Below are 19,463 nucleotides of genomic sequence, written 5' to 3'. Positions count from 1 at the left end.
TTTATTTTTCACTGTTTTTGAACATGTTTGTAGAATTAAATCGCCTGTGGCAGACAGTAGAATTCCGCCTCTTCGATTCGATCGCTCAAAGTTGTAGGCATCATTTGAATGACAAGAAACAATATGAGACAGCTTACTTCTTTTTTTTTTTACTCAGTAATTGCTCACGGTGTGAAGTACCTATATATTGCCGGACTTCAGCTGGTCCTTGATCATGTCATTCAGCCAATAACCAGAGACTGGCACTGGCTTCTCCATATTTATATTCCAAAGTGTCGAAGAAGTGTCGGTTAATGTTCCCTCCAGAAGTGTGGAGGCACATTCAGTGCAGTTGTAAACCGACCGTAATATACTAATGAATAGTTTGCGGCAGATGTCTTGAGCCGAGGAGACGTAAGGGGTGCTGGTGTCGTCTGTTCCCCACTTAATGACCACTCCAGGGGGACTGGCCGCTTTCAGCTGGTCTTTCGGAGAATGTACCCTAGAGTAAATATTCTTATTAGTTTAATTATTTGTAATTTACCGCTCCTGTAATGTCTATAACAGTGTCTTAAGAGGCAACAGAACGTGACTTAAGGCCTGGATAGAATGTGCGTCCTAACATGCCGTTATATCCATGAACCAACTAGCCTAGCAAAGAGTAATGACTGAGTAATGGGCCTCTATCTTTATTGATTCAGGTGATGAGGAAGCTTTGTGTTATCTCCCATGGACAGTTTCCTACCAAAGCCGACGAGGAGAAAGGCATAAAGAAAGAAACCTGCAAGAAAGTTGGTTTCATTACGCCACAGTGAAAGACACTGTCTTTTATCGCGAGCGTGTATGCCCGACGTGAAACTATCGAAATTAGGGAGTGTTAGCACAGCGTAGTGCTCGATCCACTGTAGTGATGGGGTCGTCTGACTCACCGCGTGCGTGTTCAGTACCTTGCCCCGGCATGCGCAGTCCTGGGCCTCTGGACAGCTCCGTGCAGTAGTGAACTGCATCGCACTATGATAAAGTGGCACCGCAAGGGATACGGAGGCCATCTTGCGGTTTTCTCACGCACACTTTGCACCCGCTCTTCTTATGATTATTTTTTTTCGCGGTACAAAACTACGCGCGCGCGATAAATTAAAGGTCTCCGAAGTCGGAGGGCAAGACAGAAGCTCGACATCTGGTTTGCCAGTGACGTCATTTCGCGCACCATCCCGCGTCCCGCAGTCGCCGCGGAGACCAACGACCTGCCGCAGGAGGGGCATGGATTACATCCATTACGCATTATCGCAGTATCCGCTTCGACGGCTCGCGTTTTTCTCCCCACTAGTCGCGCCGCGTTGGTTGACACCAACGCGTCGGACGAGCAGATTTGAATCGCGCTCCCACGAGCTTCCGTCTCGTTCGGACGCCGATAGCAGCCCCACCGCGTGCACCTTACGGCCACTAAGCGGTGCTACCGACAAGGCCGAACGTGACGGGTGCCATGCGAACCGGTTTACCTTCTTTCATTACGCCTCCAGCGGAGTTCTCTCGGCCGCCGCCAGATAGCGGCACCATTCAAGAAGCGGCAATGATTTGCAAGACGAGCTGAATGCTGCCAGTAAAATAAAACTCACTTGCTCAAGCCCTTGCGGCGAAGCAGGGGAGAAAGTAAGCAATGATCAAGAAATGAAGAACGCATATATCACGCGAGCTGCGTGCGCATGCTTTTGAAGTGTATCGTGGGTGCGTCGACTCGTGGAAGTCGTCTTCCCCGAACTCTCCGGAAGCCATGCAAAGAAGCGCTCGAGAAGGCGTGGCGCATCTCGCGGAAGAGCCGCGCAGGCGGCGAGAGAGGAACACACGTACACACGCACACACACCCACCCCCACAAACATGCACACACAAGCGCAAACGCACACGCGTGCGGAATAAATCAAAGAAGAATGAAAGCGAGTCAACACAGGTTAACATCTAAGAAAAAACAAAGTCTTCATGTGCGCATTAGTACACCATGTGTTTTGTTGCTTAGACTGCACTACCTTCAGTGTCGGCCCTTATTTTTCGCCGAGTAAGACCACACTTCCGGATCCCGCTTTAAGCATGCACCGTTTGAACGACCGCACCTACATGGGTTTAGTTTCGGATTTAATGCGCGATTACGCATTAATGTACTGCTCCACACGTAGCTCTAGGCTAACTTGATGCATCTGTTTCGTCTTAAGCTTCATTTTGACGCCATTTTTCGTTGTGCTACGTGCGCTATCCCCTGATTTTGAAGAAAGTGGTCGGAAAGTGGGAGTCAGAGACCCAGATCCCACAAACCCTCAAAAGATATGAAGTCGCAAAAGCAGATCTTGTCTTCAAAACTTATATTTAGGGCTTATCATAGAACAACACTTTGTTGAATTGAGCTGCTGCAGTTTAGCATATTGGATAATTTGCCGTAGCAGAGGTGCTGTAACTGAAAGCGTGGTTCCCTTGAGAAGATTCTCGGCCCTGAACAAGCGCCACTCTTACATTAAAGGGACACTAAAGCGAAACAATAAATCAGTTTAGACTAATGAAGCATTGTTTGAGAACCCTGCAGGCAGTCATTTCAAAAAAATAGTTTGATTATTAGAAATGAAGGTCCAAGTATCAGTATTTGAATTTCGCGCGAAACCCCAGCGCCAGTACGTCAGCGTGACGTCAGGGATTCCAAAGTATGTTATCGCATTTGGGCCGCGTTGGCTGAATAAAGGTTCCGGAAACTCGTCATGTTTAATATTTGGTTCCTTTAGAACACAATGTAGTCAATCTGTACCGCTATATATAGTAGGCCATAGAAGATGCCATCTAAATCCAAGACCTCACAGCCCCCAGGTGCGGGAACATAATTAGGCGTCGTCACCTGTATTTTGTTTTTGCGCTTTTTCTGGCAACGTCGTATCGTTGTAAGAGTGGTGTTTTTCGTGTTGTAGAACGGTAATTTACTGATGCAGAAGAAATCATTTTTCACTTTAGTGTCCCTTTAAAGGGCCCCTGAAACGGTTCGGACAAATTTTGTAGACGCGTAGGGTACAGCTTAAGTAGAACATTCGCACCACAATTTAAGTGAAGCGTTACGTATTAATGGAGCTACAAGCGATTAGAAGTTACCCTCCTTCCTAGCCATGCTTTTCCTCCTCAACTCGTTCGCCGAGCGAGCGGGGCTAAGCTCCGCCTTCACTGGTTCAGCGTCACGATGCGACGTCACATCATCCACTTCCGGTTGTTTTGGAGCCCGCCCCCGCCCGCGCGAGACCTCTCCGCTAGCCGCTTGGCCATCGACCCCAAGCGAGAGCTATCGAAGCAGCGTGCGTTGCGAGCATTCTGTCGTAGCGCCGAACGTGTTTTGTATTCCGGTAACCACAGGCAAGCTGGTCATTTCGGCAAATGACTGGAGGCATAAACTCAAGCTTATGAAGGAACTTTAGCGTAGACGTACATGAGCGGCCTGATCGGTCTGCACGGTCCATACACTTGTTGGCGCAGCGCTTAAAGGGACACTAAAGGTTACTATTAAGTAAACGTGGACTGTTGAAATACCATCACAGAAACCTCGAAACGCTTGTTTTGTGCCAAGGAGAGACTTATTTTAAGAGAAAATGCGTTCTGAAGCGTCCACGTACCTCTAGCGCAGTTCAAATCTCCCGCCCTCCGATCGAGGAGTACTGACATCATGGTCTCATAGTGACGTTGCGCCATCGGTGAGTAGAACGGCGTCCGCAGACGGCGCTACGGCTTTTCTGCGCAAAACGCGAATGCGCGGCCCGAAACAGAGCCAAGACAGAGCCGACAGCAGAGCGAAAGCGGGAGTATGGTGGCTAGCGGAAGGAGAAACGAATTACGTCCCACATTACGTCTCACGGCACACGGAGAGTCCGTTTTCGTTAAACTATAAGCTGCGGCGAGCTCGCAGCGTGGTCAGCGTGGTCTATGAGAAGCGACGAGCCTTTTCGCACTCGCAACAGGGCATAAAAATGTGCGAATCGACGCAAAACTCGGCCTAGAAACGTGCTTCGCCACAGCCAGGGCTCAATACGACCCAAGCTGGCACGACCCAGATGTTTCCCGCACCGCCACCAGGCGCCGCTACTATACCTCAAACTCCAGCGCAAGACGCCCATAAGCTGGTACTTCATTCTATGACGCTAACTTCGACACTCGTCGCAATGGACCCTGACACCGACAGATTGGCTCGCGATGGTGGGCTCAACTTCAGCGATTTGAGCACCGATGAGCGCGACCTGCTGCTGAGGGCTCGCACTGCCGGCGTCGTTGCGTACTACGACGGCGGCCTCGACACCGGCTCTCCGGAGCGGGAAAGCAACGAGGGCTTCCCACGACATCACATGGACGTGGCATTCTCGCTGCTTGTTCCAAATGAAAGTTTCGCGAGCCAGCAGAACCCTCACAGCACGACGCGATAACGAAACTACTGAAACTCCAAAGCGTGCGCGGCGCAGAGTCGAGCGAAAACGAAACCTTTCGAACACCCATATTACTGAAGGGTAACGTCAAAATGTTATTTTTTCTTAGAATCGAATAGACGTAGACAAGTAACATTTTTTTCCGTCTTATAATCGAATGAAATGATATTTTTAATACGAGTAGTTGAGTATTAGTAACACAAATTATGAGGAGTCCTTTCGTCATCGGGCTAGTACCGGAATGTCGCTGGGGGGTCTCAAATCGTGTCATGCATTTACCTCAATTTCTCGGTTACTAAAGCTATGTTCGCGATTATATTGACGCCTTAGACGTTCTAGAACATTGCTCGACCACTTTAACTTGAGTTTCTGGTAACCTTTAGTGTCCCTTTAACCAGCCAAACAAAGCGCTAATATTGCTCTAACCAAGTGTAAAACATTTTAAACATTTATAAAAACAACGTGTTGATGATTACACTCCTGCGAAAAATACACACCAGCAGCAAAGAATACATTTCGTTGCTGCTACTGTGTATGGTTGAGCTTTGTGCCACCAGGTGGCTGCACCGTGCAGACCATTCACATTTGCCCTTCTGCTCATCTCATGGCTCATCCCGTTACGGCACAGTTAAGCGGCCAGACTCTGTCCCCTTGCGCTTGCGTTTGCCTTAACGGACTCGCGAAACGCTATTGCGTTAGTAATCTTCCGGTGTAAAGTGACGGCCACAAACGCGCAAATCCTGGCGCCGATCGGGTAGCGGCAGTCCGATGCGCAGCAGCCAGTTCGCTCGTACGCTGCCTTGCAGAGGGACACGATGTCGCAGCTTGACATATTGCCAGTCGCTACGTTTGCAGTCCACAAGGCAACAAAGTCGAATCATAGTGCTCGCGAAAAGACTGAGACCTACTCTGACCGCGGAGCTCTCGTCAAAATGGAGTACGTTGTAACACAAGCAGACGACACTTGCTGTGTGCCGGAAGTGCTTAAGTGTACTGAAAAATTATTCTTGTGCATTCTCTTTATGTTACTTTCTCCTCGTAAAAACAAATTAACTAACATTCCAACTATTACGAAGATAATTTGTTTACCATAAAGTTGGAAAAATTATCGATCACGCGCCCTTGTCAGCCAATCGGATAGCTCGCCCCACTGACGTCGTATGGGTGATTTCGGTCATATGGGTAGGGGCGGCTTAAAATTCCGCCGAGCAGTGTGCTGCGATCGGCAGCGATGTGCATTTTTAAAACCTTATAATAAATTACACGCTTTACGCGGGGCACTTAGATGTGTCAATTAATGATCAGAAGGACCTACTCTAACGACTCAGTACGTTTGTAGAAAATCGTCAAAAGCGTTTCAGGGTCCCTTTAACATTACATGATCAGGGTACTGATGCAAGCCACTTCGATTCAAATCAGCGCCTACTAGCACGAAGCGACGGGGTGACTGAATTCTATCTCATTGTCATGTGCGAATTGCTGTACTAAAAACATTTAGGCATTCCGTTTTCATTAATATTAATGACAGTTCGGGAAAAAGAGAACGACTGTGTCTCTAGCTTAAGGTTTACAGGTGGCCTGTGATAGATATTAGTGAACAAGAGTAATAAAAGAGGCATTCGCTCCACATTGCAATCTGCTGAGCTATATATCTTGAGCAGCGTGCGTCAACAGTTTCCTTTCATAATTGCGTCCTTGACCAACTTTACCGAAACTAAGCCTGTGCATCGTATAGGTTACAAATAAATGGTATTGCAGTACACGGCCAACAAAGGCCAGGGCCTTGAGTTGGAAATAAATGCAGGAGGAACTACAGCGATCAAATGTTTCAAGCAGATAGTAGTAAATATAGCGTTTAGGACTACAAAAATAAAATACTCACATGTATATCGCAAAAAAAAAACTTTTCTCACGGCATTTTTATTAGGCGGTGTCCAAACCGCACAAAGCGGCTTTTGGCTCCTTCCCGCTGTACAAAACCATGGCTGGTACCCGCTAAACGCGGCAGCCTCTATTACATAATCTTCACATTTTCACTTTTTTTTTATGTGTAGCTGGCATTGTTTACTAACAGTAAATGAAAGCCGCGCTGGTTTGCATTAACTTGTTTTCCGTGCCGTCGGTAGGCAACATCCATGTTGTTTGACACTTGAGGAAGCAATCTACATTTGACCGGTCACAAAAGCTCAGTTTATGTGGCGTTGTAATATCGAACATGAGTTCGTGGTTTCAAATCTCAGCCGCGGCTTGACCGAGCCGCTCAGAGAAGCCATCGATGACGTTAGTGACGGACAGTAGTAATGAGAAATTATCCCTGCAAATTGTTTTCAGGCTGTCCTTGACCTCTGTTCATTATTATTATTATTATTATTATTATTATTATTATTATTATTATTATTATTATTATTATTATTATTATTAGTTGCGACAATTTCTGATGAGAGTTAGGGCTAGAAGTGAAGTGCTTGAAAATAACGGAAGCAAACACAAGGAAGAAGGCCACGGACTGCGAAAATTCGGCAAGCCTGCGTACGTGTGAAGTTAGCCGCGAGCACGTGAATGTGCTTCTTGCTCGTAATCACACAAAGATATTGTTGAAATGCGCAGCGGCACATTTCGGATGCGGAAGTCATAAAACGGATAACTGAATCCTAAATACCATAATGTTCACTAACGCAGTGGCTTTCGGAAAGACTTGCGACTCGCTAACGCAATAATACTGCAGATCACTATAACATTTCCTTTTCTAAGTTTTTTCTAGCAGTTACTTCTTCATCTGTCTTTTTTTATTTTCCTAAACGTTAATTACAGAAGCAGGCTTGCAAATCACTTACTTCTTGCTCTTCTGGTGCCCTGGTTTTGTACGCTTGCCTTAGACATAGTTTAATATATGTCGGAAAGTACTCAACAGCCAAAGAACGAGCTACAAGCTTGTACATCATACAATATTCTGTGCAGATTGCACAATAGGTACTTCATTTTCATTGTTGAACTCTTTGTGGCGAAGTGTCATTATATCTTCAATATTATTGTGTGATTTTGTTTTGGCTTCCAAAAATGTGAGACTTAATACTTAATAGTGTTGTTATTGTGTTTCCGACATTTCTTATGTACATTCCTATCTTCACCGTAAAATACATTACAGAGGCGAACCACGCTTTTAAGAGAGAGAGAGAGAGAGAGAAAGAGAGAGAGATAAATGAGATGAGAAAGGGCGGGAGGTTAACCGGAACATTGATATCCAGTTTGCTACCCTGCAGTGAAGAAGGGGTAAGGGAAGACAGAAAGATATTTTTAAATAGTAGAAAAAGAAACAAAAAAAAAGTTCAGACACATGAAGCTCGCTAAATTAACCATACTCTTTCGTATCTTGACTGATATCTGAATGCCCGTGGGTTCTTTTTTCTTTACATGGCAGAGATTCACTCTTGTTTCTTCTGAAACCTTCGCATTCGCGTACCGTGAGTTCCTGCCAACTTGCTGAGATTTCTGTTGCTCTAAAGAGGCCCAATAATTACATAGGAGTTATCGCCTTAGCACGGTGCATTAGCCCTAGCATAGTTATCCGCTGTTGTTAAACCTGCTGCTGATAAGTGCGCATTTCTTTTTTGCGTGTCTACATATATGGAAAAGCTCTAATTTCATTCCGTTAGGGCACGTAAGGCAGCTCCGCGTTTTATTAGTGCTATTTAGGCGCAGCGTTCTGACAAATTTCTAGCTAACGTGCAACCTCCATTCTTATCTCTTCGACCTGCAATCGCCGAGCAACGAAGTCAGACTTTCGTCGCCCTGACTTCAGCGTATAGAGAGCAATAACTGCGCCGATATCCCACATTCTATTGATACAGATGCAGAAACACCTCGGCTATATACTGCTACTTTAAGGCGTCCTTGGAAAAACTGGAGCTGGCCTCATTAATTCGCAGCTGTTGTCGCATCCTACAACGTTGCTCGCGTTGACCTTACACATCTTGGTGCGTATAGAACGCCGGACGTCAGCATTTGTATTGTGGTTAACGCGTTTATGAGACTATATGCTAAAAATCTCAAAGTAAACGGAGTAAGTAACAGCTGCTTTAAATTTTTGTCGCATTTATTTTATGGTGAAAGAGAAATTTGCATAAATACTCAGAGGCTACTCCTTCATAGTCTATGCATGCATAACACAGCTTTCCTATTTAGAGGGCCTCAGCTCCGTCCTCAAATTCAAAAGTGCTCTGGATAATACAGAGAAATTGAGTCACATCATGCTCGTTAAAAGGTCCTGAAAGACTGGCTTCATCCTCATGCCACATCAGCCCATAAATGGTCACGTGAGCGCTATTATAAAACCTACAGATAACGGATTTCATCGCCCGCCAATAGGGACCCGCCTATTCGCCTTGCACACGTCATCAGTCTAAACTCTCGCATCGCCTTTGTCTCTATTTTTCACTCCCCTCAACCCTTCCTACTTGTACGGTAGCCAACTGGGCAAAGTCTAGCTAAACTTCACATAACTTCTTTCTCTCTCTCTTTCTCCTACGTCACCCACCCAAAATCATATAACTTTTACGCAGACACGATATGCTTATTAGAGTAGAATCTCAGTAAACAAAATAGCCTCAACAGAACATGTGCTTAAACGGAACAGCCATGTTGTTGGTTGACGTCGCACTACGGCAACGCAAGAGAGAGAGAGAGAGAGAGAAAGAGAGAAGTGCGTTAAACGGAACTATATTTTTTCCGACTCACGGTAAACGGAGCTAAATATATTGCCGACAACGAAACTGAGTGGCCAGTCTCAGTGGCATTGCGTTATGCACCACTAATTCCGCCTTTTCCTTTCGGTTTTCTCGCCCGTTCTCCCATTCTGGCCAAGGTAACGTTTGCCAGTGCCGTGGTTAGTATGTATTTACCGTGGTCGTGGCTATAGCTGTGGTTTTATCGCGTTGGCAACGTCGGTGAGCTGTGAGTTTCCTTAGCGTTTCCGATGGCGGCACAGAAACGCCAGCATAATGTGCTCACGCCTGTGATGAAGATCAAAGCTATCGATGACTTCGAAAGTGGTTGCTTCACTAAAACGGGTGCTCATTTTCTTTTTTTTTTTCTAATGAGGCTTTTTTTTTTCTTTTTGGAGTTATGATTTCTGCTGCTAGCTCTAATCGGTGGCTACGTGCATGTAGAAACTCTGTAAGAACAAGCCATGCAATCAGATGGGCTACGCCTATTTATCTGCTATCGGTAATAAAGTAGTTCTCCCTTACACAAAAACATATTGCGTACCCTCGAGCTCTATCTCTCGATAAATGGAATTCCTAATAAAGGGAGCTCTTTTTCCCGGTTTCTTCAGGTTTCGTTTGGAGTCCGCTGTTTCTTTTCTTTTTTTTTTTTCTTGCGAGCACTAGCAGGCGTTGACTGCCTACAGACGATATTATTTTCAGTTTACGGGGCGCTTACAGGTTGGTTGATTATATGCACAAATGAAACATTGAATATGTCTGGATACAACCATCTTCTCGTGCAAACCTGCCATATAGTATACAATCAACTGGTCGACATTGTGACAATGTGCCCGTGTTAACGACCCGTATAGGCTGCTGGCGACATTGCCGGGAACTAGAACACACCGCCTCGTGTCTCTCGCAGCCTGCTGCTGAGCCAGATCCGCATCCGGGTGGGCGAGTACGACTTCTCGAGCGTGCTCGAGCCCTACCCGTACGCGGAGCGCAGCGCTAAGAAGAAAGTGGTGCACCCCAAGTACAACTTCTTCACCTACGAGAACGACCTTGCGCTGGTCAAGGTGGACGAGCCCTTCGAGTTCATGCCTCACATCGCGCCCATCTGCCTGCCGCCCGACAACGAGTCCGACGACCTGATTGGCCGGAACGCCACCGTCACGGGATGGGGACGCCTAAGCGAAGGTACGTGGCACAGGGGATCGACGCAGTGGCGTAGCAACAGGGGGGGCCGGGGGGCCGTGGGCCCCGGGTGCAAGGGGCCTGTGGAGGGGGGGGGGGGTGTCATATACGTCTGAAGACACCCTTTCCGCCGGCTACACCCGGGGGGGGGGGGGTGACAGAAGACCTATGGGCCCCGGGTGCCAGACGACCTACTACGCCACTGGATCGACGGTATAGTGGTAAAAATTTCACGCGTTTGCCCATAGTTGCAGCAGGGAGCCCGCAAGACCGCCCCTGCGGCTTCTGGCTGCCTGATTACTGACGATTACTGACTGTCTTAGACGCAGGAGTGAACATTGTTGTTTGTCTTCTTCCTAAGCGCACCTGAGCTGCGTACTATCTCTTCCTTGTTTATAGGGTAGCCAGCCGCGCTGAGTCCTGGTTTTACCTCCGTGCTTCTCCATCGTCTTTCCACGCGCACTATGCTATTTGTGCGAGAACTTGCAACGAAGAGCAGAAACTTCATTTATTTTTTAGCATACACATTGTAAGTGCTCAACAATCGCGAGTCGAACGAAAGGGTCACTACGTCGCATGTGTTGCTACACCGTTTACATCATACGTCCAGCAAGGACGCCAGCTTCACGACAGAACATTGGACAATTTTTACCGCCTCCTGTGCTTTCCGGCCACACTCGGACGATGGCCCGCTTCAGGCATTTAAGAGATGGCGTTTATGGCAGAAAAGTGTTAGTCACATGGATGTGACCTTCAAATTACAGTGTGGGTTGGCGCTGACAATTTCGCGTGCGGATGTAATTTTATATTTACTTATGAATAAATATTTAAGTAGTTTCTCTTGTGGCTCTTACATGCGTTATTGTCAGTGCGTGACAGCGTCCCTTCTTTCGTGCTAAGTGAAATGGCATACCCAGAAGCGTGTTCATTTCAGCCTCTAGATGTCACCTTTCTACTGTCAACCTACCCACTAAATCATCAAGTTAGAAAATCATTAGCCAAAGTAAACGCCTTGGTTCATTGCTATAAATAATCTTAAGAATTGGTGCTTGAGCAATAATATAAAGAAATCCAAACCACACACTCATACTCACCGGGATCTGTATTCATAAAAAAAAGTAATTAGGGCGGTATGGTTTATAACAGCAGATCCCTCCCAACCATGATATTCGACATACGTATATTTCGGGGAAAAAAGTGCTCAGGCAATTGTATGCATACGAACGAAAAGCTTTGTGTATTTGGGCCCAGTATTCGTTTGCCCTTCTTAATAGAAGACGCACAAGTAGGCGCACAACATTGCAGTATTCGTGTTTCTTTGATATGGTTACCCGGAATTTTGAAAGTAGTTCACGTCGCTCTACAAAGAGAAATGGCATAGATGCACTCATTTAGATACAGTATTTTTTTTTTTTTTGCATTGGTTCGGCAACGGTTATCTTGCCCTAATGGAAAGTTTAGGTGACAATAATTCCGTCGATGCTCCGACAAATCTATCACAGCACATTTCTCAACGAATACCGCAACGGCAGACCACGCGAAATGGAGCCTGGAACCGCTCGTACTCTGGAACAGGGCTGGGCAAAGATACCTTGCAGTTGTGTCACGATACTATACAAGATACTCGGGCAACAAGTATTTTAGATAGAGATACAAGACACTGCCGCAAGTATTCTGTCCGATACGACACTTTCCATTTGTATCCTAAGATACTTGGATACATTCGCAAATTTATTATTATAGATCTATAAGATGTAGCAGCAAACGCGTACGCACAAAAATGTTTGCTCGGATGTTTCTTAACTCCGACCAACCTTGCTTCATTTCACTGAAATGTTTCTTAGTATTTCAGAATTTTGGTCCTCCTCGCTCAATCTATAATAGTTGCATTCCGAAACAATTTATTGCGATTGACGGCTTAACCTTAGAGCTCTTAATACGATGCGCTGTCAGCGGTTTTTTGCTTTTCGCTTTTGTAACTGATGGGAGCCGCTGCCCTGCTTGCCGACCAGCTTACGGGTCACCATGTAATTATTTTAATTACAAGAACGTCGATAAGAAGCCTGTTCACGATGGCGCAAATACCGCTGTGGAGTTTTACCTTGTCCTTAAGCGTATTACCCTTTACGCAATACCGGGTCACCGGATAGGTGTAGAGCAGCAACAACACTGCTGGCGGCATGTTTTGTAACGCATCGCGTATACAGAGAGCACATAAAGCTGTAATGACCTTTCGTGTTCTACTTATCTGCTGGCGTAGAGCGGTTGTCGGTGACACATTCATTAACGTGAAATCCTTTTACAATTTTTTTTTCTACGTGAAAACTTGTGGAGCCGAAAAAACGTTTTGTACGTATTGTAGTGACGCAAAGCGCCGCAGGATACCACCGCTATTCACACTACTGCCACTCATAGGTCCGATTACCTGGTGATTTGTAACAGTGATTTTAGGGTGAGATAAAATAAGAAAAATATATCTACGTAAAGTAGAAAGCCGTTTCCCTATCGCACAATCACAGTGAATACGTAGAAACAAGACACAGGCGGCACCACTAATAGCTATGACATTTAAGCAAGAAGTGTTGCCAAATTACCCGTTAAGGTCAGACAATAGAAAATTCAGTGCCTGTGGAAATTCAGGTGGCTTACCTGCAGCAGTATCAGCTTGAGAAGCAGAGTTCAGCCGACGCTTATAGCATCGGACGGTGATGTTGCGATAGTAGTATCTTGTATCTTGACATACACGATACATTCTTTCATGTAGCGGAAATGCAGATACAGATACACGCAATGCCAGGCGTATCGTGATATAGATACAAGATACCCAAAGAGTATCTAAGATAGTGTCTAAGATACATGTATCTTTTATACTGCCCAGCACTGCTTTGTAACTGACCCTGCAGCGCCATCTGACCACATGAGAAAATTTTAAAGCAAGATATTATATAAACGACGTCGTTAGGTTATAATCTTGCTTAATTTCGTTTTCTTTTTCACACTGTAACAAAAACCAATGGTGCGCAAGAATCTCTAAATATTACTTAAAAGGCCATGACACATTCACCAATCTGCTTTCAATTTACGTTGCAACTCAAAGTATAGGGCAGTATGATTACGCTTACATCACACAAGGAAGAAAAAAATATACTGGGCACTCAGGACACATTTAATCCAGAAATGAATTTTTAAGAACACCGGAAAATCAATAGCAAGAGTGCCGCGGGAATAGGCGTGCGGTCTTTGATCGTGTTTTACGGGCTTTCTATTGGGCTTGGAAAAAAAAAACTTTTATTAGCACGTATTGAGCCACAGAAACCTTGATCGGCAATTGTTCAGGATGGTCAACAATTTTCTCAGTGGGAGTCTTGCTCTCAATTCAATATTTCGGAACTTGGGATATTACTAACTAATTACGTAATAGGCGAAATACAAGAAATAGTCTGACTTGCTCAAAAGCACGGCAAACAACATCACCTTGGTTCTGCCCAGCTATTTGACACTTCCACATGTTTTTTGTTTTTGTTCTTTTTTAAAATTTCGGCACAAGTTACGTGTGACACGTGGTTATATCGCGGCGTAAATCTGATGCCACCCGCGGTCGCTCGGAGCATCGGAATGCAGCAGCTGCGTACTTACCTTGCGAAGCTGTCGTGTTCCGATGCCCACGCTCACAGGGCTGACGGTAAAATCGAAAAGTGCGTGCAAGCGATACCCAACCCGGGCCTCGAACACGTTCGGGCCAATGTTTCTCGTGCCTTTTCGTGCAGAGCTCCCTTTCTTTGTCTCGTTATGGCAGAACAATAAACTGCGCCGGCCAGCATCAAAGGGATCGAATTCTTGACCCTGCGGCCATATTATGCTTTAGGAACCGGACTCACAAACATAGTGAGCTATCAAGCGTACGACACGCGCGTTCTGAAGATTGCGGCTGGGCTTGTACCCTTGCAGCGCGCACATCGGAGCAAGACTCACAGAGCTGTGATCTCGTGGTTGGCCTGGTGGTCTGAATGGTGGAGTGAAGGTCAATATACCCAACAAATTTGAGGCGACAACAGGAAACATCAGTTGCGCCGCTGAGCTCGCGGCTTCAATCTCGGCCGCCCGAGGCGGCAACACTCCGATGGAGGCGGAATGCAAAAAAAAAGAAAACGCTCGTCTATGCCGCACAATGGACGTTAAAGAGCCCCGGGTTGTCAAGGTTAATTGGAGCACTCCACTGCATGACGCGCGCCCCATAATCAGACTGTGGTTTTGTTACGTAACATCCCCGAATTTATTTTATAACATTTTTGTTCAGACTCGTAAGAACTATAGTTACCTTGATGGTCCAGGCTTGGCACGTCATCAATAGCGCTAGCACGTGCGTTAGTCAGCCCTCTATTATGCCGACAAAAAGAAATTGTCATTTCCAAACAGTTATCTTTATCGAGTGACCGCACGTGTTCGAGATTGTCGAGGTGGGGCTGGCTTCCCCCGAGCACGCGCAGATGAGTTTTATGTTTTCCTTCTTTGGCGCCACTGTGCTACCTTTCAGGCGACAGCCGGCGTTTGTGTTGCCCTCTTTTTATATACCTATATTATCACGAGGGCATTGCAGTATAAATACAAGTAGCATTAGAGCAACGATACAGTAGGTGTACACGGTTGCAGAACAAATTATAAACAAATTGCGCTGAATTTAAAGTGTTAAATGCTGCGGTCCGAAGGGAAGCGCATCACTAACGACAACGACTAAATAGTACCAAGAGAATTCCCCGCAACAGTCGCTTGCAGCATCATGCATCAGGGCATACAATGTACTTCAAATAGGGCGTACAACAACGCAGAAGAAGAAATTGCAACCGCCTTTATAGAGAATAGTGAGCAGATGGCACAAACACGACTCTACTCACTTAATTACATGTTCGCGCACAACTTCGGGGAACCGTTCTTTGCGCATTCATTGTCGTGACGTCACACGGGAAAGCGATTCCAGTGCTCGATAGAACGGAAGGAAAAAGAATTCGTGAAAGACAGATGTAGCGTAGCTGTTTCCCTTGTCTCAAATGGGTGGTCACGGCGACTGTAGACATGTAGGCAGGATCCACCGTTGTTCCTCCTTGTGTCCGCATTTGCAAGCCTCTTTTTCTGTAAAAGGAGCCAGCAAAGCCAGTGAGTAGTAGCGAGAGCTGAGCATAACGGTGTATAGTGCTCTGCGTATAATTCACACTTTTACTTCTCGCTTTGTAGCGTTGCCGTTTATACAAAACAGGGTGTGGCATTGCTTGAATCCACTACTAGAAGTTCGCGTGCTCTCTTTGGCCCAAGTACGACTGGGCTCTCCTGCGGTTACAAAAAAGCTGAAGAATACTTTTACGTAGAGACAGGTGAGAAAGAAAAAACAAGACACAGATTATGCCTTCTGTGGTGCTCGTTTAGCAAACGAAAATTGATTGCCAGAGGTATTTGCTGTGTGATCTAAATGTAGGTGGCGGCACCGTCTTTGAGTTATAGCACTGATAAGCGGTCGACGATGCGCATCGAAGTGTGCATTGCGGTGCCTCACTGCTGGCGATTTCGGCCGATTGTAGGCGAATAAAACGCGCTGACTGCGGTGAATTGGTTGTTCCACATTTTTGGACAAAGTGCGCAGAACTTTTTTTTTTTTTTTTTTGCGTGATAGAAGTATGAACTGCCATTCAGCACTGACACTGAGCCACACAGTCCTGTTTGGCAGTTCTTCGGTGTTTTTTGTGCGTGTTCCGCTTTCGTTCTGTCCGTATACTTTGTTGGAATTGCTGTTGCGCCACTCAGCCCGTGCAGTATGTTCTGCTAATATCTTACTGGTTAAAAGAAAAGGGCCTGTTATTGTAATGACTGTTAATGTGCACTCTACTTCGCCGGTTGTACACATCACTTTCTTTTATTTTTCTCTCTGCGAAGTGCAATACATTTACCGTAAGCGGCACGACGTTAGCATGATCGCCGTGTTAGTTTACAAACCGTTACTTTTTATTTGTATTGCGACAGCAACTATATTAACACTCCAGGCGCATTTCCGCCATCGGCGTCGTCGTGAGATTCCATATAGAGCGCCAGGGCAATGAAATTGTCACCGCGCGCCGCGTGAGAGCGTTCGAGGGTGAGGCCGGAGTCATAAAGCCTTCAAACGCCCCGTCACCGCCACGGCACCGGCGTGCGTCATGAAACAGTGTTTTCTTGCCAGTGTCTCCCAAAATAGCCCCCCGGTGACCTTGATTCATACTCCTAGGATCGTCGGGGTCCCATAATTTAATAAAAACCGGTGAGAAAACACTGTTTTATGACGGACGCCGGTGTCGTGAGAGTGACGCGACGGGGCGTTTGACTGGTGTGAATCCTGCCTTAGCCGGCGATCGCGGTTCGTTCTCGTCCACGCAAGCGAGGGAAACAGGTGAGAAGCGCGCCGTCTTCCGTCGCGCGCAACGATCCGGGGAGAGGGTAAAGAGGGGGGCGCGATCTGCTCTACGTCCTCAAAGAAAGAGTTCCGGGTGTAAAATCAGGGTTTTCAGTGGACATCGGAGAGTTATATTCCACCGCGCCTCACAATGAGCTCCTCCAAATGGAACGGGACTTCCTAGAGGACAGTGGCGCGTCATCGTCGCAAGGGTTGTCCCCTTTTTCAGCGGACAGTTTTCTAGAACATTTAGGCCACTACCTGAAGTCTACGTCGGTTTTCGCGATGTCGTGTATGGATAGAAGCACGGAATTTGCATAGGCACTGATTTATCTCCTGCATTGACAAACATTTTCTTGGCAAATTTTGGCCGCGTACTGATAGACAATTTGCACGAGTACTGTGTGGTCAAGATATTCAGAGACGTGGACGACTTCTTGGTACTCGTAACACAACCGTCTGATTTTGCTTCAGAATCTGTGGCCCCAAATGTTCGGAAGTGTTACAATGCCTCTGCTAAATCACATAATTTTACTGATGAATTAGCGCAAAATAACTGTATTAAGCCCCTTGACTTGGAATTTACTTTCAGCAGAGACGGGCAGGCGTGGTGTTCGTATGCTCCGCGTTCTAAGAAGAAGCTCCTGCCACACAACTCATGCCACTTCAAATTAACAAAGAGGGGGATAGCCCCGCCCTGCTACAAAAATATCGCTGCAGAAGAGCTGTTTTCACACAGTCCACGCGAGTGTGGTGCAACAAGCAAAAATACCAAAGTCGACTGCTTTTCCAGACAATCTAACGACAGCAGTCACCGAGACCCTGCTAAAACAGCTCAAGTTGTACCGCACAGAAAAACCAAATGGGACATTAAATTGCCCTCACTGTCGACATAAAGAACTTTGTAGTTGTGCCTTATGTGCACAAGTTGTTGTAGAACATTAAGAAATGGCGTGCGCATGGCGTTCTCGGCTCCGAGAAAGTTGAGTGGACTGTACAGCCGCATCAACCGGCAAGCGCAAGGAAGGGCCCCGTGCGGCACAAATCAGGCTGTCAAATTTGTGCCTTGCGCCATACAAATGGTCTACCACAGTCCCTGATCGTGTGGAAAAGCATACATTGACCAAACTTACCGGTGCATCAACAATCGCATTCGAGAACACGAGGCTTCCCTTCCGCAACAGACGGTGCTCATTTTCCCAGTCACTGTAGACAGTGCGGGCGCACACCTGTGTCTGGCAACACAAGTATCTGAGGCCGTAGGAAAACGAGGAATGAAAATAAGGTCCTGGAGGCACTACACGTAATTAGGAAAAAGGCCACTTGCTCCGGTGACCCGGCTCTATGCCTCAATGATAAAGAGATTAATTTCATCAGCGTCAATGTCCATTTTAGATAGATTTAAAAGATTGCCTTCCTGCTATGGCAGTTTTGCGCATGCACGTCTTGGCCTGCCGGCAGGTATATTTTCGTCATTCAAGTGTCACTCTTTCAGTAGTAATTTCCACTTAGTTCCGTCAACTACTTCATATGGTATTTCGTATACTGAAGAATAATGGCAGGTTGAGCGAGTTGGTGGTCTTCCATCATGTTTAAAACACAACGCTAAAAACGTGCACCGGACAAGAGAATAGAGAATGGGACACACACGGCGCTTACTTATAACTGCGTTTATTGGAACAGACACGATGGCTTTTTGAAGCCTTATACCAAGCGTACGCGCATACTCGATATGGATAAAATCACTTGTAATTCCCAACATATTGTTACGGGAAGGAAGAAGCGTTCGTCTATTTACAGGTAGCTTTTAATGGCTGAGCCAACAAGCGTAGAGCATCGATCTTGCTAAAACACTTCTTCGTCGTCTCCAAGACCACCATCAGCGTCGTCTTCTTTCCACATTACCGACTGTGACATCACCCCCGTCGGAAAAAGCACCTGATTGGTGCGGCTCATCGGTCGAAGAAAGGTAAGGTTTGAGACGGCTGACGTGGATGATGTCAGAGAGGGGTGAAGGCACCGTGGCATTCAGCGGAGACACTTCATATGTGACAGGGGTCACCTGGCGAAGGATGCGGTAAGGGCCATAGTAACGCGAGAGTAATTTCTCGGAAAGACCAACATGCCGAGCTGGATACCATACTAGCACAAGAGCGCCTGGTTCGTAGTTCACGTCGTGATGGCGCTTGTCGTAACGGTACTTCTGGCGTGTCTGGGAAGCAGACAGACGAATGCGGGCAATCTGGCGTGCTTGGGTCGCTGTGGCTATTACATCCCGAGTGTACTCTGTCGGCGAGTCGAGCGTGGTCGAGAGGAGTGTCTCGAAAGGCAAAGTCGGCTCACGGCCGAAGAGGAGATAGAAGGGTGAATAGCCAGCTGTGTCGTGGCGCGAGGAATTGTAGGCGAACGTGACAAATGGTAGAGCAATGTCCCAGTCGCGGTGATCGGAGGAAACATACATTGCGAGCATGTCCGTTAATGTGCGGTTCAGGCGTTCGGTAAGACCGTTAGTTTGAGGATGGTAAGCGGTAGTAAGTTTATGTTTAGTAGCACATGATCGAAGTAGGTCGTCTATGACTTTGGCAAGAAAGTATCTGCCACGATCGGTGAGAAGTTGACGAGGTGCACCGTGGTGCAAGATAACGTCGTGAAGCAAGAAATCAGCGACGTCTGTAGCGCAGCTGGTCGGTAGGGCTCTAGTAATGGCATAGCGAGTTGTATAGTCCGTAGCGACG

The 19,463-nt window shown here is 46.5% G+C and overlaps 1 protein-coding gene across 1 annotated transcript in view; it reads left to right on the top strand.

Moving 5' to 3' along the window:
- The window catches only part of LOC142583243 (uncharacterized), a 146,543-nt gene that overhangs the window by 104,476 nt on the left and 22,604 nt on the right, over nucleotides 1-19,463 (top strand). Inside the window, exon 6 of the mRNA XM_075693631.1 lies at nucleotides 10,042-10,316. Within this exon, the coding sequence (XP_075549746.1) occupies nucleotides 10,042-10,316 (275 nt within the window). The remainder of the gene's footprint in view (nucleotides 1-10,041; nucleotides 10,317-19,463) is intronic.

This window comes from Dermacentor variabilis, chromosome 5 (genome assembly GCF_050947875.1).
Source record: "Dermacentor variabilis isolate Ectoservices chromosome 5, ASM5094787v1, whole genome shotgun sequence".
Lineage (NCBI taxonomy): Eukaryota > Metazoa > Arthropoda > Arachnida > Ixodida > Ixodidae > Dermacentor > Dermacentor variabilis.
This window is presented reverse-complemented; position numbering and strand designations above follow the sequence as displayed.